This window comes from Stomoxys calcitrans, chromosome 1, assembly GCF_963082655.1.
Source record: "Stomoxys calcitrans chromosome 1, idStoCalc2.1, whole genome shotgun sequence".
NCBI classification, from domain to species: Eukaryota; Metazoa; Arthropoda; class Insecta; order Diptera; family Muscidae; genus Stomoxys; species Stomoxys calcitrans.
In genome coordinates, this window is record NC_081552.1 from 170,590,302 (window position 1) to 170,615,640 (window position 25,339).

General features: G+C 37.2%; 1 protein-coding gene across 2 annotated transcripts in view; it reads left to right on the forward strand.

Moving 5' to 3' along the window:
* The window catches only part of LOC106090077 (UTP--glucose-1-phosphate uridylyltransferase), a 91,090-nt gene that overhangs the window by 5,099 nt on the left and 60,652 nt on the right, over positions 1-25,339 (forward strand). The window contains exon 1 of one of the 2 annotated variants that reach the window (XM_059365833.1): positions 8,033-8,671. The exons of the other annotated variant lie outside the window; for it this stretch is intronic. Coding sequence (XP_059221816.1) covers positions 8,639-8,671 — 33 coding nt within the window. The 5' untranslated portion in view covers positions 8,033-8,638. Of the gene's footprint in view, positions 1-8,032; positions 8,672-25,339 lie in introns of those variants that run through there. 2 annotated transcript variants of the gene reach the window in all.

Sequence of the window (25,339 nt, forward strand, 5' to 3'; positions counted from 1 at the left end):
CCCGATTTCGATGAATTTTGAAACATTGAGCTGTTTTAAGCCTCGCGACATCCGACCTAAATACGGTTTATAATGGACTATAGTTATATAGTCCGATCTATCGAATAGGGGTCTGAAGCCCATAAAACCTGCATTTACAACCCTATTACGGTCAAATTGGTAATAGAGAGTTTTTTTAAAACTCTTGACCCAAAATATCAGACTATATACACCGTTCTTCCAATTAAGGGGCTTAATCCCATAAAAAACGGATTTGTTGCCTGATTCGCTTAAACTGTTACTTGTGTAAGAGTTCTCGGGACCTGAATAAAATATGATCGAGACCAACCCCAATTTAGATATAACTATGGATATGGTAGTGGAGTTATAATAAAATGGGATGATTAATATATCCATGGTGGTGGGTATCCAAAGTTCGGGACTTCCGAACTTAGCAAGTTTTTAATTGTTTTTATTTATTTATTCAATTTCAGTAGCAATACAGAAATAAGCCACCAGGGCCAAAAATTGAATTACATTGTAGCAAAGCCCAAATTAAATATATTTCAATTTAGAATACTAAGTCAGTTACAAGTGGTTCCCCAACCGCAATTAAAATACGTCAGCAAGAAAGATGTCAGTAAAGTGGTTGTGAATTTCCTGTCTGTTTATTGTGAAAATTTTACGCCTTTTTATCTATTTCCTCCGCTGCTCAATCGTAGAACCTAGTATTTACACATTTTGCCCTAGTATTCATACATTCCATTTACCAAAAAATTTATAACTTTAAGTTTTGCAAATATTTTTTTTGTTTGTTTCTCCTTCGAGACGAGCTCAATGATCGGAGATGCAAATGGAAAAGGAAAGCCAAAGATAGCAACACACACCAACCACTATGGCACGCGTTTCGTCTTTGGTTAGAAGACTTTCTCAACCATATTAGGTGTGATGGCTTCAAGGGCCGGGCGTTGGTATGTTGTATTTGAATCGTATTAATTGCGAAAATGCATCTTTTATACAATTACCACATTAACCAAGCTCGACAACCCTGCTTATTAGCTGTACTTTTTCCAATGCATTTATTTTTGTGTAATGACAGACATTCTGTCTGTGGTAAATTACACTTCCTGCAAATAAATCTAACTATGCAGTGTAATACTCAAATCCTATAGTTTAACCTTTCAAACCTTTGTATAAAAAATCGGAAGATTGTTGAAAAGGAAATTACAACACATTGGTAACTGATTCGAGAAAAAATACTTATTTAGTTCAAGATAAAAGATTGGAATAGTCAAAAATGTTTCATCTGTGCGTAGGCAATTAAAATCTATGAATATCTACCAGAAGTTCACTGAACCGCTTGTGATTATTGTAAATGCAAACATGGTATACGCTGCCAATGATAAAATATTTAAATGAAAACATTTATAAAAAGAAAAAAACCCAAGCCAATCAAAGAAACAAAACGCAAATTAACAGTAGCAGTCCACATTTGAATTATTAATACCATAAGAAACGGGGTAACATCTAAAATTCCGAATATTGTCCTTGTTATCATCTTTAGAATTTTCTTTTGTTCGTCCCACCATTGATTAAATAAATCCTGTCTATTGTTAAAAGTTGAAATATTATGAAGTTTTTTTTTAAGCAATATAGCGCCCCTGTGCCTTAATGGAATGTTTATGAGCAAATTTGTGCGTCTGCGCCTTAAGTACATAAAAACCAAATCCCTTAGTGATTTTTTTTGGGTGCCGGGCCATAACGGAGTAATGGGAAATGAAAGGGCAGACGATTTGGCGGTGGATAACCCGAAGCCTTTCGGGTCGACGCAGTCCGAGTTAAGGAATTGGGTGATGAATGCGCATGCAACATTGTGGAACAGCGAAACGGTCGGTAGGACGGCGAAAATCCTGTGGGGGGATCCAGATCGTTAGTAGACTAGGCTATTACTGAAAGGAAGTAAGAAGGAGGTCGTTGGAGCTCACTTATGTAAAATCGTTGCGGCAAGTGATAGCATGTGTAGGCCATGAGGGGAAGATGATGGGACGTTGGGGCATTTCCTTTGTCATTGCCCGGCTTTCGCGTCTAACAGATACCGAAACCTTTTAAGAGGTTACTTTATAGTTTTTAGAGTGCCAATAGTGGCATGGGGCGAATAATATCTGCACCCTCTTTTCAACCTAACCTAACCCAGTGAATTTTTGCCCAGGATCAAATTTTTTCCCTGGGGAAGTTGCTTCAAATGACTTGTCCTTTTTGATTTGTTTAAATGCTCGCATAGCCTAGGTTATTATTTAGTAGAATGTAAGAAATCAGCTGTGGAAGATTTATCAAAGATTGTTAAATATATGGGTATAATATATGTATATAAATTAAAATATTTACTATAAATGTCTATTAAATTATGTAACACCCAAACTAAGACGGAGTTTCTTACACATAAGTTAAAATGGGAATGTACATATTCTTAGCCGTAAATTGATGAAAAAGAATAAAAACCGAAAAGATTTTATTTGTGTGGACACACTTCCAGTTGGAGTTACGATTTATGGATTGTCTACGGATGAACCAATTCGAACCATACTTTGCACAGTTGTTGAAAGTCATAGCTAATACTGTGCGTACGAAATTTCAGTCAAATCGTTTGGTAATTGCGCCTTCTAGAGGCTCGATAAGTCATTTCTGATGGGTTTATATGGCAACTATGTCAAAACATGGACCGCTACGGCCTATTTACAATCCCAAACGACCTACACTAATAGGAAGTATTTGTGCACAAATTTCAAGCGCCTGGCTTTACTCTTTCGAAAGTTAGCGTGCTTTCGACAGACAGACGAACGGACATAGCTTAATCGACTTAGGCCGGGTTATTCATTCTTCGATTAGAATTTTTCGTATCGTTATTCTTCTTGTCAAGGGAATTTGTTTTTCTGAATATATGCTTTTCGCTTATACTAACGATAAACCTCAACCGGCAGATGGGTGCAGGTTAGTGATTTATCGGTGCATTAAATTCAAAGAGATGGCAATATACAATCACCTGTTTTTTGTTTACCTATTGCTGCGTAATGTAAGGTGTGTTCGCGTACTTATCCAGTAACAATTTTCCAGTCAAAATTTGCAGGAGAGTAAGCAAGGCGGATTTAATAAGGCGGTCTCACGCGAGCAGCTGTTAACAGCCGGCCAGGTTTGACAGTATTAAGATGTCAGATTTTTGTTTGCATTCTCTTTGTTGTTATCTTCTTTCTCGCATATTCTCTGCTCATGTACGCACACGTATACACACACGTACACAAATTTCTTTGTGCGTGTTGGCAAAACGTCGATCAACTTGATGACAAGATGGCGGATTGCACTACATGATTAGTGGTTGTTGTACAAATGATACCACATTTAATTGTATCGCCATGGAGAGTAAGAAATTTCTGCTGTAGAAAAAACGTTCAGTATAAATTCGCAACCTTCCATTTACAAAACTGCGACTGAAAAACATTTGGGTCGCACGCTTTTTCTTACTGGTAAAGTTTCAGTAAAGTCGTTAGTCAAGACGATCAAGAATATAAATACTTCGTTAGGTCTCAGATCATTATTTTGATCGAGTCTTAACCGTTTCGTAAGTGTCTCGCGAGGGTGTCCTGAGTTGCCCTCGCCCTCACGCACGAAGAATTTAATTCAATCACGGACACGCACATTCACATGATTGGATCTTGATCTCACTCACGAATCACGTGACTCACGCGTGACACGACAACTCATCAAGTTATGAACCGATTTGGATCATACTTAGCGTGGATGCTGGAAGTCTATACAAAATTCGACGTTAGAAATTTCAGCCAAATCGGATAGTAATTGCGCCCTCTAAAGGCTCAATAAGTCAGATCGAGAGATTGGTTTACACGGGAGCTATATGAAAACCGACCTCCTTCACTTTTGACAGACGGACGGACAAGGCTAAATCGACTTAGAATGTCAAGACGATAGATAATATATATACTTTCTTGGGTCTTAGATCAATATTGCAATGAGTTATAACCGGAACGACGAAAATAAATAGTATACCTCCATCGTATGGTAAAGGGCACAAAAATATGTTTTTAAAAGAGTTTCTTTTTTTATTTTGTTGGAGTGGAGCGGTATTTGAGAATGGAAACCTCTGCGATTCCGCTCCGCTCCGGGCTCTAAAAATGTCGCTCCCGCACCGTTTAAATTAGGCCTGCTCCACTCCGCTCCGAATCCTGATAGATACATTAATAGAAGAGCTATGGTGGCGTATTACGAATATTTCACCTGGTCAAACTTTGCTTTATTTTACTTGTTTCGCAGTTATTCGTAGGTTTGCTAAAAGTAAAATAGACTATTGTGTTTGTGAATACGAAAAAATTGGGTGATCAATAAACCCCCTTTTTCCCAAAAACGGGTTTCGAACCTTTCGAAAAATAGTTTTTTTTTTAGCAACCCGGTTTAAATTTATGAGACTTTAAAAACCCGGTTATTTGCATATAACAGTAAATCCTTAGATTTTTAGAGCTTTTAGAAGAAGTCACAAGTCAACCAGCATATCCTTTTTAGTTTCTGAGACAACATTGATGAAGACAACATTTAAATTTCGGTGAAATTTTTCTTAGAAAAATTAGTACAACATTTTATGAATAGAAGAAATTTGAATGAATTTTTCAATGCAATTTTATCTTAAGACTTTTTTTTCAAAAAAATGTTGATGATTTTCTTTAAATTTGTTTTTTGAAATCTTGTCAATCTGCATTCTTTTTTAATTTTCTTTATAGAAAAAAAAGTTTGATATAATTTCCCTTAAGACAGAATTTCGATAAATTTTTTAAGACATTTCCTCTATAGGCCAAACTCCAAGAATTTATTAAAAAAAACAAAATTTCAATGAAAAGAAGCGACAATTGTCACAAATAAAGTTTAAAAATTAACCATTAGTAAGAAATCGGTTATTTTGGCTGGTTTATTAAAAACCCGAAAAATTGGAATTTTCAAGAAATCAATTAGCATATTCAGCTCAAAAAACCAAAAACCTGGTTTTCAAAAACCACATTGATCCCCCTAAAACACACATTTTATCTATTTTCGGTTTAGATAGCTGTTTTCATTCTTTGTCAATTCGTCTGTGAATTTCTTAATTTGAGATAGATATTTATTAAAGAATGGTTGTAGGGAATAAGTGCTCTATAGATTGTATCTCCTTCTCAATCTCAAACGCATTGCTGGAGTTGTGAAACCCATGCGTCTAGCATTATTTCAGGATACTGATCGAAGATAAGGAAAGTTTTCCAGCCGAAATACTGGCCGTTGTTGCACGCCTACCCCGTAGCTGAGTCATACTCCAGTCTGGAGCAGAATCGAGGTGAGCCCGAATTCGAAATAGTGCAGGGTTGCGGCACCCCTACTCCGTAGCTGCTGAGCCATACTCCCAGTCTAAAGCAGAGTCGAGGGGAGTTTCAATTCTGAATGGCGCAGGATTGCTTAATCCCTAAGACAAAGAACAGGATAATGTTTCCCCATTATTCACACTGTAGTTCCCTATACCTTTCGGATTACATAAGTACACCTTCATCCAACGGGGGTGGAATATTAAACAAGCTTTTTAATTCTAATTTTACCAAATCTTTTTTATCTCTCCTGAAAAATTTGAATTTTGGACAGAAGCGATTACTTTTGAATACCATAGTTATGTATTTTATTTTGCCATCCTCTTAATGACCCCATACACTTATGAATATGTAGTCATGTGGGTTTGTCGAAATTACGATATAGTTTGAAATGAAGCTTATTAGCTTTTCGTTGAGGATGGCATATGAGCCACATCGATTCATATTTGAATATAACATTCATAAACCGATCCTTTGATTGGATTTCTTGAGCCTCTTGCGGTATTAATTTTTATTCAATTTGATAGGTGTAGTATAATTATCCCCTTATATACCCACAATCAATACGGTTCAGTTGGTCCCTAAATAAATGTAGCGCCCATATAAACCAAACCTGCGATGTGTCTTCCCTTGTGTGCGATTTGTAGCGTCAACTGTTAACCAATTTAGCAGAATTTTGGTATATGACCTTCACTTATGACATTCAACATCCATAGCAAGCACAGCCCAAATAGGTGCAAAACTTAATATAGCCCACATATAAACTGATACTTCTCATTGTGAGTCAGAGCCCTCGCACTTTGGCTGATATATTTAATCATAATTACACTTACGATTTGGTTTCTGGAGCTCCTAATAGTCGTATTCTTTCGCGATTGCCTTTGTCCCAAATAAACCATATAAAAATATGTGTTGGTGCGTATCAAAGTTTCGGCCCGACCGTACTTTGGATATTCTCCTTCTTCCTACATATACTTTTCCTTTATCCAAAAATTTTCTTTGATTTTATGTAACGATTTTAAATTCAATAACGCTATGAAATCGATAAGATTTACCAAACATATCTCCAAAGTATCTTAATGACTTTGTAGCAAATAAACAATATCAAAAACTCGAGTTCGTAAGCTTGTTACTGTTGCCGGCGTTAATGATTTTTTGGGTCTGGCCCAGGGTTTTACTTACTGACCCTTATCTCAATAACCGCACACGACGGAAACATAGTACTCAAACGCACCACTTATGGCCATGATCGGTATGGTCAGATGAACCTAATATGTAAATACTCGTCGCATATCGGTTACCGGCAATAACAACCACTAATAGCCTGGAACAGCGGTTCATCGCAATGCCAAAACAAAACAAACAAAATCCAACAATAAAACAAACAAGTAAAAGCGTGCTAAGTTCGGCCGGGCCGAATCTTATATACCCTCCACCATGGATCGCATTTGTCGAGTTCTTTTCCCGGTATTTCTTCTTAGGCAAAAAAAGGATATAAGAAAAGATTTGCTCTGGTATTAGAGCGATATCAAAATATGGTCCGGTTGGGACCACAATTAAACTAAATATTGGAGTAAAATGTAAGCCAATTCGAATAAGAATTGCGCCCTTTGGGGGCTCAAGAAGTAAAATAGAGAGATCGATTTATATGGGAGCTGTATCGGGCTATAGACCGATTCAGACCATAATAAACACGTATGTTGATGGTCATGAGAGAATCAGTCGTACAAAATTTCAGGCAAATCGGATAATAATTGCGACCTCTAGAGGCTCAAGAAGTCAAGATCCCAGATCGGTTTATATGGCAGCTATATAAGGTTATAAACCGATTTGAACCTTATTTGACACAGTTGTTGAAAGTAAGAATAAAGTACGTCTTGGAAAATTTCAGCCAAATCGGATAGGAATTGCGCCCTCTAGAAGCTCAAGAAGTCAAGTCCCCAGATCTGTTTATATGACAGCTATATCAGGTTATGAGCCGATTTGAACCATACTTGGCACAGTTGTTGGATACCATAACAAAACACTACATGCAAAATTGCATTCCAATCGGATAAGAACTGCGCACTCTAGAGGCTCAAGAAGCCAAGACCCAAGATCGGCTTATATGATAGCTATATCAGGTTATGAACCGATTTGAACCGTACTTGGCACAGTTATTGGATACCGTAACAAAACACTACATGCATAATTTCATCCCAATCGGATAAGAATTGCGCACTCTAGAGGCTCAAGAAGTCAAGACCCAAGATCGGTTTATATGGCAGCTATATCAAAACATGGACCGATATGGCCCATTTACAATACCAACCGACCTACACTAATAAGAAGTATTTGTGCAAAATTTCAAGCGGCTAGCTTTACTCCTTCGGAAGTTAGCGTGCTTTCGACAGACAGACGACAGACGGACGGACAGACGGACGGGCATGGCTAGATCGACATAAAATGTCGCGACGATCAAGAATATATATACTTTATGGGGTCTCAGACGGATATTTCGAGTAGTTACAAACAGAATGACGAAATAAGTATACCCCCAATCCTATGGTGGAGGGTACAAAAACAAAAAAATAGTATTTAAAAAATAAAAAAAAAATTACTTTATCATCGCACCAGTACTTGAAGATTTCCAGCTGACAACAGTACTTGATTGGAGCTCCGTCCATGTAGTACGAGTGTTAATAACAGACGATTCCGTTGGTTTGCTCTGTGGCAGGAGAGACGCTGCTGCTCGCTCAGTGCTCTTGGCGGTGTCAGTATCGGTTTTGTTTGTTTTGATCGCGGTTGCTCTCAGTTCTACTACAAAAGCGTCCATATCTCAATGTGCAGGCAATTATATAGTGGTGCTATACAATTGCGCATTCTTTTTTTTTTTTTAATCGAAAACACTTCTCATCGGAAAGTTTCATTCATATTCGATGTCTAGACGCGGACGAAAGTTGTGTACAAAAATATTGGGGACATTAGAACTATAGCCATTCCATTAATCTAGAGTTAAAAAAAAAGTAAAATTTTGATACAATAATTTTGTGAAATTGTCAAAGAAGAAGAATACAAAAATTACAAGAGCCAGAAAAGTGATAACATTTTCATATTTTTTTTTTATTAAAGTGCACATTGTTTTAGTACAAATAGATATTTTGAAAAAAGAAATAAAATAGTAAAAAAAGTATTCTCCAAAGGCATTTCAGCTGTGATTCTTGTAGTTTAATTAAATATATGTTCCCGCTTTATCATAATTTGGAAAAAAATAGTTAACAAGTAACATGAGCCGCCCTATTGATATTCTTCTCGGTCGTGTAAGTCATGTTATGAATTATTAATATTTAAAAAAAAAGTTTTATTTCAAACCATATATTAAATAATGAAAATTATGGTCTTAAAATTGACAATAATTACATTTAAAAATTAGTATAAGAGTATGCAAGTTCCACTTAAGGTCTCATACAGATCCAATAGAAAAAAAAAACAAGGTGAAGGGTGCATAAGATTTCGCTCTCCACCATGGATCACAAGTGACAAGTCTTTGAATGACTATTTCACATAAGGAGCTCGGCTGCTTATGTAGGAGCTTTATTTGGTTATGTAGCGATATGGACCTTACTTCCCGTGGCTGCTAGAAGTCGTAAGAAAATACCACTTGCAAAATTTCAGCCAAGTCGGCTTATAAATAGGCCCTCTAGAGGCTCAAGGAGTTAATTCTTGAGATCGGTTTACGTGTGAGCTTTAACAGGTCATGTACCGATTTGGATCACACGTAAGATGGATGTGGAACAAACCAGACACTGCGAGCAAAATTTTAGCCCTCTAAAGGCTTAAAAAATCAAATCGGGAGATCGGTTTAAATGGGTGCTTTACTTACTTTACTTTAAATGGCTATGAAAAAACATTTGTTCCACTAGCCAAACGTAGAATAGCGTTCCAAGCGTCTCGATCTTCTGCGCTCATTTCACATAAAATCTCTGACACATTAAGTTTTGAGGTGTCTCCCATTACTTGATCTTTCCATTGGGTTTTTGGTCTTCCCGGTTTGCGTGTACCACCGTGTTTGCGATCAAAAGACTTCTTTGCTTGAGCTCGTTCATCCATTCTGACAACATGACCTAACCAACGCTACCAATGTATTTTGTTTGTTTGATACGTGTAGCTATGCTATCGTCGACATACAGCTCGTGGTTCATATGACGCCTATATTCTTCATTAACGCAAACTGGTCCATATATTTTACGTAGAATCTTTCTCTTAAATACTCCAAGCACTGTATCGTCTGCTTTCACAAGTACCCATGCCTCAGAACCATATAACAACTCGGGTAGTATCAGTGTCTTGTATAGTGTAATCTTCGTCTGTCGAGAGGTGGCATTGTTTCTAAACTGCTTACTTAATCCAAAGTAGCATCTGTTTGCCAATATTATTCTTCGCTTTATCTCAAATCTGGTGTCATTCGTTTCGGTTACGGCGGTGCCGAGGTAGATAATGTTGCTGACTATCTCTAAGTTGGGGTTCCCAATTTTCTCCATTTTCTTCATCTGCTCGGTTGTACAAGGCGTTTTAGGAGTTGAAACCATCCATTTCGTCTTATCTCCATTTACTGCCAGACCCATTTTCACTGGCTCTCTTTCGATTCTTTCAAAGACTGCAGTTACTACTTCCGGTGACCGACCGTCGATATCGGCATAGGCGAGTAGCATTTGTCCTCTTGTGATTAGTGTGCCATATCTATTCACATCTGATAGGCTGTCTCCTTGTTTGAAACCTCGTTTGGTAAAAAATGTTTCGGAGAGATTCTTTCTTATTCCTACCGAGGAACACGTATCAGCAAATGTCATCATGCAGAGTCTTATTAATTTTGCAGGAATCCCAAACTCAGGCATGTCTTGAAATACCTTTGAACGTAAAGGGGTATCGAAAGCGGCTTTGTAGTAAACAAAGAGATGGTAGGTGTTGACTTGTCCTTCTCGGGTCTTTTCCAGGATTTGGCGCAGTGTGAATATCTGGTCTAGGGTGGATTCACCAGGTCTAAAGCCGCGTTGATAGGGCCGAATTATCTTATTGACTTTAGGTTTTAATCTTTCACACAGTACGCTCGAGAGTATCCTGTATGCGATGGGGAGCAGACTTATTCCTCTGTAGTGGGCACATTACGTCTTGTCTCCTTTCTTGTGTAGCAGCATCGGGTATGCGTTCTTCTAGCCAGATTGCACAGATAAGCTGATGCATACGCCTTATCGGCGTGTCGCCTCCGGTCTTAAATAGTTTAGCGGGTAACCCGTCTGCTCCTGCTGCCTTGTTGTTCTTGAGTCGGGTCACTGCTACTTGGACCTCATTCTGACTAGGAGGTAAACATTCTATACCATCATCATTAATTGGTTCTGGGGTATCCTCTTCGCCACCAACGTCGGACACTAGCAGTTGGATAAAATGTTCTTTCAATATCCTCAGCATGCTATCTGTGTCAGTTACCAGATTTCCTTCTTTGTCTCTGCAGGAGGATGTGTTTGATATTTAATTCTTTGGTAGAATTTCCCGACTTCATTCTGACTCCTGTACATCTTAATTCGCTCACACTCACGTCTTTCCATTTCCTTTTTCTTTCTGCTGAATAGACGTTTCTCCCCTCTCCCTTTCTCCCGATACCTCTCCTTCATCTGGCGCGTTGCTTCTGATGGCAGGGTTGCTCTATATGCCTTTTCTTAAATAGGTGCTATATCAAGTTATAAACCGCTTAGAATTTTACATGGTAAAGAGGTCATAGAAGAAATCGTCATGCCATATTTTAACCAAATCGGAGAACAATTGCTGCCTCTAAGGATACAAGAGTCAATTCGGTGGATCAATTTATATGCCCAATCACAATCCCCAATGACTTATATCGATGAGAAGTATCTGTGCAAAACTTCAAGCGAATTGCTTTATCGTTGAAAAGCTATCGAGGGACGGACGGAAGTTGCTTAATCGAATTAGATTGTCAAACCAATAAAAAAGGATGTACGAGGGCGGTACCAAATGAACCCGAAACAACAAAGAAAATTCGAAAAAAATTTCTTTATTTCTCAACATAACCTTCTTTTGCTTGATACATTTTTTCTAGCGAGCTTCGTTACCCTGTTTGTGGTAAGAACTGTCTAGCTCCTCAAAATAGCTATCAACCGCAATATCCACCTCATCATTACTGGCAAATCTTTTTCCGTCAAGCTGTTGTTTTAAATATAGAAACAAAAAACAACCAATGGAGCTAAATTTTCTGAATAGGGTGCGTGCTGAAGCAATTCGAGCTTTATATCATATTATCTTACCATCGCAATGGTGGATTTGTGAACGGCGCTGCACAGTGGGTTTTTTGGCATTCAAAATGGAGACCAATTCAGGGAAGCGTAAATCTTTCGTACGACATACAATATTAAGGCTAAAGTAGCCACAATTTTGCTTCGATCTTTACAAAATTTTGCATGCGAATTTCTATTTTACTTCGCAATATGTTTGTTGTCCTCCAATCAACCGAATCATCAGCTCGGCCAAACCCGAAATAATTTCTTTCTAACGGTTGGTACTATGTTCGTATTTTGCGAAATTTTTTCGTGGTTACTTTTACCCCCACCACCATAGGATGGGGGTATACTAATCTAGTCATTCCGTTTGTAGCAAATATTCGTTTAAGGCCCCCCATAAAGTATATTTATTCTTGATCGTCTCGACGTTCTGAGTCGATCTAGCCATGTCCGTCTGTCGAAATCACGATAGCGGTCGAACGCGTAGAGCTAGCCGCTTGAAATTTTCATAGATACTTACTATTTATGTATCTCGTTGGGGATTGCAAATGGGCCATATCGGTTCGGATTTAGATATAGCTCCCATATAAACCGATCTCCCGATTTGACTTCTTGAGCCCTTACAAGCCGCAATTTTTGCCCGATTTGGCTGAAATTTTGCATGTGGCGTTCTGTTACGACTTCCAACAACTGTGCCAAATACGGTATAAATATTACCTGATATAGCTCCCATATAAACTGGTCTCTCAATTTCCTTGTTCGGTTCGTAGAAGCTTTAATTTTTGCTGGTTTCGACAGAAGTTTGGTATGTAAAATAAATTTGTGCCCTTTAACTAAATTTATTTTGTATACATTTTTAGCAGAATCTATGGTGGTGGGTTCCCAAGATTCGGCCAGGCCGAACTTAGCACGCCTTTTCTTGTTTTAGACAATAGATTTTGAAGCAAAAAAACTTTCATTCAGTACACAGAAAAACAAGTAAAAAGACATTAACTTTGTAGAACAAAATATTGGTCTTTTTGGCTGCTATATCCAAATATAGACCGATCTAAACCATATAGGACATGGATGTCGAAAAGCCTGACATAAGTCACTGTTTCAAATTTCACCGAAATCTGATAATAAATGCATCTTTAATGGAGCCAAGACTTTAAATCGAGAGATCGGTCTGTATGGCAGCTATATCCAAATCGGGACCGAACTGAGCCAACTTAAAGAAGGACATCGAAGGGCCTAACATAACTCACAGTCCCAAATTTCGTCGAAATCTGACAATAAATGCGCCTTTTATGGGCCCAAGACCTTAAATCATAAGATCGGTCTGTATGGCAGCTATATGCAAATCTGGGCCAAATTGAAGTATAATGTCGAGGGGGCTAACCCAAATTTCAGCGCAATCGGACAACGAATCAAGTGAAAAAAGAAAAAAAGTTAGTGGTCTAGGCCATCATTGTTTTATTGAAAAAGATAACATTTTCAATCAAATTTTATATATAAAATTTTTTAAGATTCATTAAAAAAAAGGATTGAATCAATTAATTTTTTAATTGAAAATGACAAAAATTTCCAGTACGATCGTAATTGAAAAAAGTTCAGATTCAATTCAAAGTTCCAGCCTTAAGGCAAAATTTCAAAATTATTTTTTCGGTTTGAAGCCACAGTAAGGTTGCCTTTTAGAAATCCTATAAAAAAAACTATGCAACGTGTTGCCTTGAAACTTAAAAGATATTTTTTAAAAGGTTGTCACTAATTGTGAAAGTATTTATTTTCATACTACTACCGCCATTTATATGTCAGGTCGGTGGCTTTTAGGACTGCCCTCGTGTTCTATGAAATCTAAGATATATAATTCAAGATGTTACATGTTGAATGACAAGATTAGTATAACCCAATTCAGCCAATTAGCAGTGACCAGAGCAGCAGGAGCCGACGGTTACCAGCTGAACTATTTAGGACCGGAGGCGACACGCTAATATGGCGTATGAATCAGCTTATCTGCGCAATCTGGCTAGAAGAACTTATTCCCGATGATTGGAACCGCAGCATACTATGTCCCCTACACGGAACCCTAGTATTGCCATCTGGAAGATCATGTTACAAGGATGGATCAAAGCTAGAGGACAAAGTGGGTCTGGGGGTCTTTACCGACAGTAAAATTGCCATAAGGGAAATAACAACCAGAACCGTAAGGTCACGAACAATCTTGCAGTGTAAGAAGGAGATTAACGCCTTCTCTGAGAATGGCAAAATCCGCATCGTTTGGGTGCCGGGCCATAACGGAGTAAGGGGAAATGAAAGAGCAGACGATTTGGCGGTGAAGGCCAGAGGACTGCCGTCAATAAACTTGATTAACCCGAAGCCTTTCGGGTCGACGCAGTCCGAGTTAAGGAATTGGGCGACGAATGCGCATGCAACATTGTGCAACAGCGAAACGGTCGGTAGGACGGCGAAAATCCTATGGGGGCATCCAGATCGTGAGAAGACGAGGCTATTACTGAAAGGAAGCAAGAAGGAGGTCAGTATAGCTATTGGTATCGTAACGGGACACATAGGACTACGAGCTCACTTATGTAAAATCGGTGCGGCAAGTGATAGCATGTATAGGGCATGCGGGGAAGATGATGAGACTTTGGAGCATTTCCTTTGTCATTGCCCGGCTTCGGCGTCGAACAGATACCGGAACTTAGGTGGAGACACAATACCAGACATGAACCAACTTAGGGGAGTGGCATTGAAAACAATTAAGGATTTTGTAAGAAGCACGGAATTCCTAACTTAAAATTTTCTTTTTAGAGGTTACTTTATAGTTTTTAGAGCGCACAACAAACCGATTACTGGCTTAGGTGTATGTCCATAGTGGTATGGGGCGGAATAATATCAGCACCCTCTTTTTAACCTAACCTAACCTAACCTAAATATGTTAATAATATTCACAACTTTAATGTTGAATGAAAGGTTTTACAAAGTGTGAATCCTATTTCCAATAAAAATCGCGTAGAAAATTGCCAATTGTACTTTAAATATGAAATGAAATGAAACAGTCCACTTAAAATTAAATGGTCAACAGATAAAACTTCATAACCCTTAATAGAGCCCTTATATGGGAGCTTATATAAAATATGGGTCGATTTGTCTCTGGATTGGAATATACTTTCGCACGCCGAGAAAAAGTTCCTTGCTAAATTTAGGCAAATGGAACAAAAATGGGGGTTTCAGAGCAAAAGTACCGAAAATTGGGGGTACGTTAGTAGTATGTATGTAACGTTAGTATGTAACGTTCACCTAAAATTGGACCGATATGGACCATATTCGATATATTCTAGTTTTATAGGCTTAATATGTTTAACGTAGATATCGATCTATATGATAGCTATATCAAATATGGAATGGGAAGAGTATATTATAAGAAATGTTTCCAAACTAGCAAAATCTGTCACATTTTTCTATAAAAATACGCCTTTTAGGAGCTTAAGATTTCAAATCTGGAGCCCAGTTTATGGAGGGGCAATGAAAAGATATAGTCCTATACAGCCCATCCTCAAACATAAACGTTTAATGGATAATACATAAATTTTTGCCAAAATTCAGCTCCCATAATAATTCGACTTCCATTAATACTATTAAGATGAATCTTACACTCATAAGGACGTAATCGCTAAAATTTTGCTTGGATATGCACAAACTTTGGCACGAGTTATTATTACCCATCTGAATATCGCTGCTCAAGTTCATCACATCGATTCAACTATGTAATGATGTTACCTTATTTTGCCTTCGGTTTAAATAACTACTCAATTTAAAGAACAAATTTATACCAACAAGAGTAAACCAAAGAACAATGAATCGTAGCACTTGAGAATAAAGTAACCAAATGCATCTCAGAGAAATTGAAAACAATTCCTTTCTAATTAACTCGATTTTTTGGAATGCATCAACATAAGCAAAGTCAAACTTGTGCAGCTTTCTTTTCGACTATTCGCCTTTTTAATCATTGAAAGTCGACCTCGACTTTTTTAAACAAAAAGTCGATTTGTCGAAAGTTTACTTTGGGATCCCTAATCTAGCCATGTGGTTTCGTTTGTGAATATTACGTTATAGGTCAAATGACTAAAGGTATCCACTTTAAATTCCACTTAACTTCTTGAGCCCCAAAAAGCCTACATTTTTACATTATTGGGCTGATATGTGGTATGTGAAATATTTCTATACCCTCCAACACCCACAATAAATCCAGCACAAACAGGTCTAAAAAAAGACATAGTCTCCATATCAACCAATTCCCGCATTTGACTTCTTGAGCCCCTAGAAGCCTTTATTAGAAGTCGATTGGGGTGCAATTTGATATGTGAGGTTCGTTTATACCCTTCAACATTCACACCAAATCCCGCCCAGATAATTCCATAAATAGATATAAAAACCCATCTCTCAATTTGATTTCTTGAAACCCTAGAAATTTGGTTTGTGATATACGTTTTATATGTTCAAATATATTAGTCTTAAAAATTAGTACCGGCCGTGAAATTAGTGGTCAGTTTATATGACTTCTATGGATGCAAGAAATTTGTTCAATACAGAAAGGTGAATTTTGGATTTTTGACCTTTTGAGGAATTGGTGAGCATAATTGTTATCCGATTTGGTTTACATTTTGCTTGTAATGTTAACTTACAGTGTACCACTGGTGTTTGGGTAATTTTCTGAATTGTTTCATGTTTAGTAATAACTCCCAGATAAACCTAATATCTTTTTATTCATTTGCTAATATATAATTTATTAGGCATATCATACTACACTCGTGTATGTTACCCCATACGTGTTTTATATATTAAATACTTATTATTCTCTTATTTTAATATAAATTGGTTAACATTTTTCATCTTCTTAAACACTCTGTTCTCTGTTCGTATGCTGTTTTGTTTTTTTTAAGTTTTTTTAGTGCCACGCAGAAGGTGAATCCATATTAAAAAAGATTTGGTAATGTATCTTTGGTTCGAAGCTCATAGTATGAAGTACTTTTTTCTAAAGTGCTTTGAAAAGGTTGCTTGGAAATAAACATTTCTATTGTGCGAATATTCACATACCAGCGAAGAAATACTACCACTTTAACGACTAGTCAAAATTACACTTAAAAATGTTTACCTGTCATTAGAATTAGCCATTGTTGTCGCACATGTTGAACCTTCACATAGTCAAAGATAAGATGGTCAAACATTTTTGAGAATATTTTTATATTATTTCGAAACATCCATCGATTGCGTTGTAAAGTAGGAGCCTATATATCATTGAGCTTAAACTTGGATGGAACTCATTGTTATTGAGAAATTTGCATTTTGACTGTATTTAAAAATTAAGATGAAAAAGAAAAATTTTTACATCTTTGAGGGAAGTTTGCTTATCTCCTTGGAGAAAAGTAGATTAGGTTAGCTTAGGGTCAGAAAAAGTCTGCCATCAGACTATCTTAGACGTTATCGTTCATTATGATACCATAGGAACAGAAGAATGAATATGCCTTCTAGCTCCTACTGTTGATCCATTCAGATCGCTTTAAAAAGCTCGCCAACTTGCGAATGTCCGCTACATCCGCTAAATGATACAAGTTCACTAGGAAATGAGAAACTAAAGTATAACTTTTTCTGACTGCCAGTGCGGGACACGCACAGCATATGTTCTATAGTCTCCTCTTCCGTAACGTTCTCACAGCTTCTGCAAAGGTCGTTACTTGCAATTTTCAGTCTGTCAGCATGTTTTCCGATCAGACAGTGACCTGTCATGATGAACCCAAAGACTGAGACGTTTGTTCTAGCCAGCATCTGCAAAGCGGTAGACCTCTTCATTATTTTGGAATGTTCACAACCGCCCTTTGTGACCAGTTCCCAGTTCCCCTGGGTTGTGTAAGGTAGTTCCTAGTCTCGAAAGCTCGTCTGCTTTACAATTTCCTGGGATATCTGTGGCCCGGCAACCAGAACACAACACTATATGGCATTATTGACATGACACGCGGTTTAAACCTTCAACTTTCACCAATGCCTTTCTTGCAGGTGGGTAGGGCAAGAGTTGCATTTTTGCCTTTCCAAAATGTTTGATTTGAAGTTCAATTCGCTGTCAAGCTAAATGAAACACTCTCTCCTCCCAACGAGGCAGGTGCCACTGTGGGTAACTTGTATCTTCTGCTGAAAATAACTACTTCTGTTTTGCACGGATTTACGCCTAGACCACTTTCGGCAGCCCACTTCGCTGTCGTATGTAGAGCTTCCTGAAGTATATCTGTAAAATATGAGGCATTAATATCTGAGTTTATAAGATTGAATAGTCCAGTTCTGAATGCTAATAGGACTAAATTTGTAAGATTCCGACATTATTTAATAAATGGTTCAATATTTAGTGTTTTGTAGAAGGCAATGAAATGTTTGAAACTTGTTCTGTGAAATATTTAGGAGTTTCCCTTCGGAATAAACTAGGGTTGCTCTATAAATTTAATAATAAATCTAACAGATTAACAAAGTTAACTTTGTAGCAGTCCCTGATACATAGTCACTTGAATTACTTACTTATTATATATGCTAATAGCTTAGATCGCTGTAAACGCTGCAGAATAAGGCGCTAAAAACGGTTTTCAACCTGCCATTAACATATTCCACAATCTAGCTGTACAAAGAAATATCAAAAAATATCCTTCCAGTTGCAGGTCTCTACAAAATGCAATGGCTTTTGTAAGTCTTTAAATCTATTAATAATATAGGACATCACACAATAAATTTTGAAGCAAATCAAACCCAGATAAACACAAGAAACAATGCAAATCGTAGAACTGTTTGTTGCCAGTTCGCCTTAAAAATGCCCTAGGGGCGCTGAGGCAGTATTACATTATTGTACTACTTTTATATCCAAAGATTTTTTATAAATAAATGCGAATGAATTATTAAAAAATAGTGCTGGTGAACTTTCGCCTAACCGCAATAGTCACGTTATACCTCTTTCTTCCAGAGACAATAATATATTGGTAATGGCTATATACCAAAGTAGAGGAGGCGTTCCTGCTTACTCATAGGATGGGAGTACCCACCCCCATAGGATGGGAGTATACTAATCTAGTCATTTCTTTTGCAACAACTAGAAATATTTACCTGAGACCCTTTAAAGTATAGATATTTGTCTTAACATTTTGAGACGATCTCGCCAAGCCCGACCGTCCGTCCGTTCGTCTTTCGAAATCACGATAGCTTTCGAATGAATGAAGATATTCACTTGAAATTTTGCACAGATACTTTTTTCGATGTAGGTATTTGGATTGGGCCATATAGGTTCAGATTGGGCCGTAGCCCCCATATAAACCGATCCCCAGCCCGGACTTTTGAGCTCTTAGAGCCCTCAATTTTCTTCCGATTTGGCTAATTGACACAAAGACTTGTGTTCTGACTTACAACATTAGTGCACATAATGATCCGAATCGGTCAATAAACTGATATATCCCCCATATAAACCGATTTCCTGATTTGATTTCTTGACCCCCTAGAAGCCTTAATTTTGATAAAATTTGGCACAAAGACTTCTGCTATAACTTCCAGCATTCGTGCCCAGTATGATCCGAATCAGTCTATATACTGAAATAAGGTCCCTTTAATACCGCTACCCCGAAACGAGTACTTGAGGCCATAGCAGCCTCAACCAAGTCCCGATTTGAGTGTTGTAAAATAATTCAAATACAAACTGAGTTAATCAAGGCAAACTTTTAGCGAAATCTATGGTGGTGGGTAGACAAGATTCGGCCCGGCCGAACTAAGCACGTTTTTTACTTGTTAGATCTACAGACTCACGCCTGCCGTAATTAATCTTTTAGTAAGTAAGTAATTAATAAACTTTCTTACGGTAGTGTTGATGCCTAGATCTATCAATCTCTCTAGAGTTTTCAGTACAAAGGATGACTGACTAATAGAACGAAAATCGTTCGTCTTCGTGTGGTAAGGTTTTCCTGCTTGTGGATTGAAACTTACCTTTGTGTCCCTCCATACCACAGGTATATGCTGATACAAGCAGAGTATATCTCCGTAAGTTAAGGAGCCAGTCTATCGCACATAGCTTGTAATTCATCAAGGCCTGGCGACTTAAAGGAGTCGAAACTTTTTATAGCCCAAAGGACTTTCGACTCAAATACAATTTCGCCTAAAAGTAATTATGCGTTTTTCTTTAATATTTTCTGTTTTTGAGATATAGCTCAGGACCATAATTTGTCATAATTTTCTACCCAGATTTTCGTTCTTTGGATAAGAATTCGCAACGAATATGTTGTGTGCTCAATCCAAAAAATGATTGTTGTTTGCGGTGAATATATATCTGAAAAATATGTAAAACCTATATCGAACTTTGTATCAGCAGTACATCAAAATAGAATTACGTCATCAGAACTAATCATGCGTTCCTCATATTGTATGGTAGAAATGTGTTATATGTCCACAGTTATGGTCCAATCGAATTAGAGATGCCTTGACGTTTGTAACACCAAAGAACCTCTGTCGGTGGATATAAGAGTGCCACATACACTGATTGAATGAATTAATAGTATATCTAACAAACAACCATTTAAAATAATTTTGAAGCAAATCAAACCCAGTTAAACACAAGAAACAATGCAAATCTAAGAACAGTTAAATGTCGGTGGGAAAATTGCTAAACCTGAAAACAAATCGTAAATTATGGTCCCACGCTCTATCTGAAAAACAAGAGATATTGAAGAAAGCTGATGATAGCTTTGGAAAAAAATCTGCTGTTTCAGAGGAAACAGCCAACTTTTTCACATTGTTGACCAGTTTAATGTTTTATAAGCCTTGAATAGATCACAGACAAAATTTTGCTCAATTAATTTATACACAAATATTATCCGGCTATTTTGCAAACTAATAATTAGGTTCTGAGTTGTGCTACCTATAAATGACATGTCGTTTTCGAATGGAAACGATGAGGAGTACCTATAGCATTTTTCTAGAGATAATGATCAAATGCATTTTGCTAGCATTGAAATTAAAATGATTTTGTAGAGGGACTTGGTTACGCAATAAGTGTACTTCGATTTTCTTTAAGACATCGACGTTATCAGTGGCATTTCCATTTTTTATTTAAATTAGAATAAATATATGTGCATATGTATGTCATATTTAGCATTTTATTTAATAATAATAATTCGAATTGACATTTATTAGACACGTTTACAATATAACTGATGGTTTGATGATGATTAAATGGCGACAAAATGGGGACTGAGATACTGACCTTGGGGAAAATAAACGCTTCAAGGTCCAGCAATCTGTTACAAAAAACTGTATGGGCTTGTGCTGCGTGGCGCCATAGGCACAAGTCGATCTATTTCAGTAAATGCATTTGTATGCAGTGGGAGAATAATTAAAAAAAATATTCTTCAAATGCGCTGTCATTATACAGAAGCTGAATTAATGATGTTGTGATCAGTGTTGCCACTCAAGAAAATTATTTCCTACCAAAACTTGAGAAAAGTCCTACCAACACCTAACAAATGTTCTACTGGTCAAAAATGTGGTATACTGTGTATTTTTAACCACCACCGAACAGTTGGCCATTTTGTCATTCTATTTTGAACATATCAAATTGCATTATACACATTTTCAACTTTACAAAGTACTAGATGGTCGTTCTTCATAGAGGCTCTAGACGTACCCATTCGTCTGTATGTTGAAATCAAAATGGTCTTTATCTTGATATAATACCCTGTATACTGATCTCCTGATGAGTTATCTTAAGTTTATAAAGTCGTGTTTCTATTCCAATTTCAATGAAAGACCGTGCCGAGTTTGGACAAAGCGATCTCCCAATTTAAGTGTTTGAGCCCAGAAATGGGTAGTAACATTTTCGGCTTTACACTAAGTTGAATGGACCATGAGTATGAAACATTTTTGTATGCAGTTGCCACATATGTCTGTTTTCTGACTGAACGCATTTCCTACCCAGATTTACAAATTTAGAAGAGATCCCTTAACACTCGTACCAGTTATAGTCAATATCAAAACCTACGCCCTTTTTCCTGAAATTTGCAATAGTGAGACCTCTTGTAACAGTAAAATCCATGGTTTTATTCTGTACTCCTAACGAATACACAGAAAAGTTTTGAGTTATTCCCGGCGATTTTTTTAGTAGTTAAGCTGGTATTTACGTATGTGTAAGTTGGAAAAACCTACCAAAAATTGAGATCAGCCTACCAAAAGGATAAGAACCTACAAATTTTGGTAGGAACCTACCAAAACCGGCAACACTAGTTCTGATGTTTTTTTGTAAACTAAGTCGTGAGTGTTGGAGATCACCTTACCGCAGGGGTTAGCAATTCCGCCTATGACGCTAAACGCCTGGGTTCTAATCCTGGCGAGGATATCAAGAACAAATTTTCAGCGGTGGTTGTCCCCTTCTAACGCTGGCGACATTTGTGAGGTAATTTGCCATGTAAAAGCTTCTCCCCAAATAGGCTCGCCGTTCGGACTCGGCTATAAAAAGGAGGCCCCTTATCATTGAACTTAAAACTTAAATCGCACAGCACTCCTTGATATGCAAGAAGTTTTCCCCTTTTCCTTAATGGAATGTTTATATATATGTATATATTTACCAGATATCTTCGAAATCCGGTGATATATTAACCATTTTTTAACCCATAGGAGCTATATCAAATATCCGATCTAGACCAAACTCAGCACGCATCTTGAAAGATCTAATGCCACTCACTGTGCTTAATTGCGAAAGCGTACCATGAATCGGTCTATATGGAATCTATATTCAAATATGGTCCGATGTGCGCAATATTCGGGAAAGGTTGGTAGGGTTCTAGCACATCTCTAGTACTAGGTTCTAGTACAACTGTACTAAAATTTATGCGCGAAAGACTTTCAATCTGGGCATCAGTTTATATGTTACCTATATCCAACTATGGTACGATCTGGACAAAACTCAACACATATGTCGAAGCTGTGCCAAATAAGGGAAATCAGGTAATAAATGCGGCTTTTATGGGCCTAAGACATTAAATCGTGGGTTTTGTAAATTGTCCGGTATATAGCCCATCTTTTAATTTAAGATGGATTAAAAGAATCTGTTCAAAGTTTCAGCTCAATATCTCACTTAACTTTAGTTGGCCATTACAGAATATTTGCTCCTCTACCCGAATGTAGAATAGACTTCTAAGCTCCTAGACCTTCTGCGCTCTTTCTCCAATATCTGTATTTTTTAAGACTGCGGTGTGATTACAACAAGTAGACGGACATGGGAGGATAGTATTAGAATTTTATGACGATTGGGCCGAAAAATAAAGGCTCCATATTAAACGATCCCTACCATATGGCTTATTGAGACCCTAGAAGCGTCACACAGTGGGAAAAAATCGAAAAAATAGTAAAAAATCTGTGGTTTTATTTTTGTCCGATTCTCCCATTTTAAGCTCTTAGTTCCATAAAAGGTGCTTTTTTGAACCGATTTCGCTGAAAATTAACACAATGGGTTGTGTTAGCCCCCTCGTCATTAGTACTGAGTATGATCAAGATCGGCCTATATTTGGATATAGGTGCCATATATGTATACGGATCTCCCGATTTCAGTTCTTGGACCCATTAAAGCAGTGTTTACTACCTGATTTCGTTGAAATCTGGAACAGTGAGCTGACATCCGTGTTCAACATGGCTCAAATAGGTCTATATTTGAAAATTGCCGCTATATAGACCGATTTCCCAATTTAAGGTTTTGGGCCCATAAAAGGCGCATGAAATTTGGCACAATTTATTGTATTAGGCCCTTACATATCCTTAGCGAACAACCACCGCCGAAAACTTTTCCGATTTTCTCGCCATCTGCGCCACGGTGTCCTCAATCCTAAACATTATAAGCTATATATGTATGCATATTTAACTACAGTTGAACCTTGATTATCCGGGCCTCTATTAACCATGTTACCCCTATTAACCGGCATGTTGTGCTTTTGGTTTTTGACCTCTACTAACCGTGGTTTACCTCTATCATTCGTGCTTCAATAAACCTCCCTTCATTAACCTTGTTCGTGCACCACACACATGATTGTTGGAATCCTTTTTATTTTGAGTTAAAGTTCTATCTGTCAGTCTGTAAAATCGCTTCAACACCAAAAGAGAAAAGAACGTAAAGTTCTTTTAATTCAGGAACAACTATAACTGAATAACGATGACAGTAAATACACATCTCGGTTGGTTTGAAATCAGAAAAATATGAGGTTGGCGAACAAATTTTACGCGATTTAATAAAAAAGAAGAAACCAATGTTAAAATATGCCTCTAGAAATGAATCTATGGATGGTTTGAAAAAAGTGATTTTGCTTCTAGATGAGAGCATAACAGATGTAAATGTTCTGACATCTGAAAAAGTTACAGTAATATTTATTCAGCCGAATGCTACAGGCATAAATCAGCCTATGGATCAAGGAGCAATCTGAAGCTTCAAACACCGTAAACTATTCATCCAAAAACTTTTGGCTTTAGAAAGCAAACATAATTTCGTCATGTCTCTGAATATCAAGACTGCTTTGTGGATAGCTGGTATATCTTGGAACAATGTAACACAACAAGTTAAATGTAATGCTTGGAACAATCTGCTGTCCCAAGGTAACGAAAATGCAAATTATGCTGCTGAAACATTGTAATAACGCCTGGATGTTCAATCAATGACCTCCCAAATTAGAGGGAGTGCGATGATGATGTCACATCCAGTTTTATAGAATCTGATGCCATCATACATACGGCTAACAAAAGCGAAGAATACGAGCAATTGGTAATTTCGAAGAATCAGACGTAGGATCCAGAAACTCTGCACTAGCTCAAGCAATAGAGGCATGCAGTCTTGTACCTCCAGTACATGCTAGTTACATATATTCCATAACAAGCTTGATTCTGATTTTTTTATTGGCAAAGAGAATAACTATTATTGCACAAATAGTTATTGCCTTAAGGTTTATCTCATCAACAATTTTTTATTAGTGAGGATATTTCCCAACTATATTTCCCCTTGCTGCTTTAGTTATTGATTTGATTTAAGTTTGCTTTTTTTCAAGGTCTCATATAATGAATGCATTTCTAATATTACAGTAAATCAAATTGCAACTCGTCATCGGTTGCGTGACCATAAATGATGTGAAAGTTTGTACTTTGCTATTGCAATGTTCATCATGGACGATGTACTTCAAACTTTTAGCTGTTCAAGCCATATCTATGAATGGATCTGGAATCGAACCCCAAAATCTTTGGTTTCTATTTATTAATTCGGCTAATTATGACACCACTCGCGGAATGGATTTTTTTTTGGTTGACGTTACAGCATCATATCATATCTATGGCAAATGCTTTCGAAAACCGAATAATTTTTTTAATTATGTCGGGCCACAGTGAATCATTAACTTCTTATCAGCACAAGAAGCAATATTTACTCGAATGTCACTATGGTATATATTGCCAACCGAGTAAAAAGTTCATGTTCAAGGTTTAAGCACATACAAAACTCAGTAGATAGCATTAATGCTCAGTAAGTTTGTTGGTTATCTCTGCCAAAAATGGTTGAAAACTTATACCGGAATTAATTGGAAACATATACCGGAATTTGTGTGTACAAATATTCTGACGATATGGGAACAAATACCAATTGATGATCTATACTGATTTTAACTCTGTAATTGC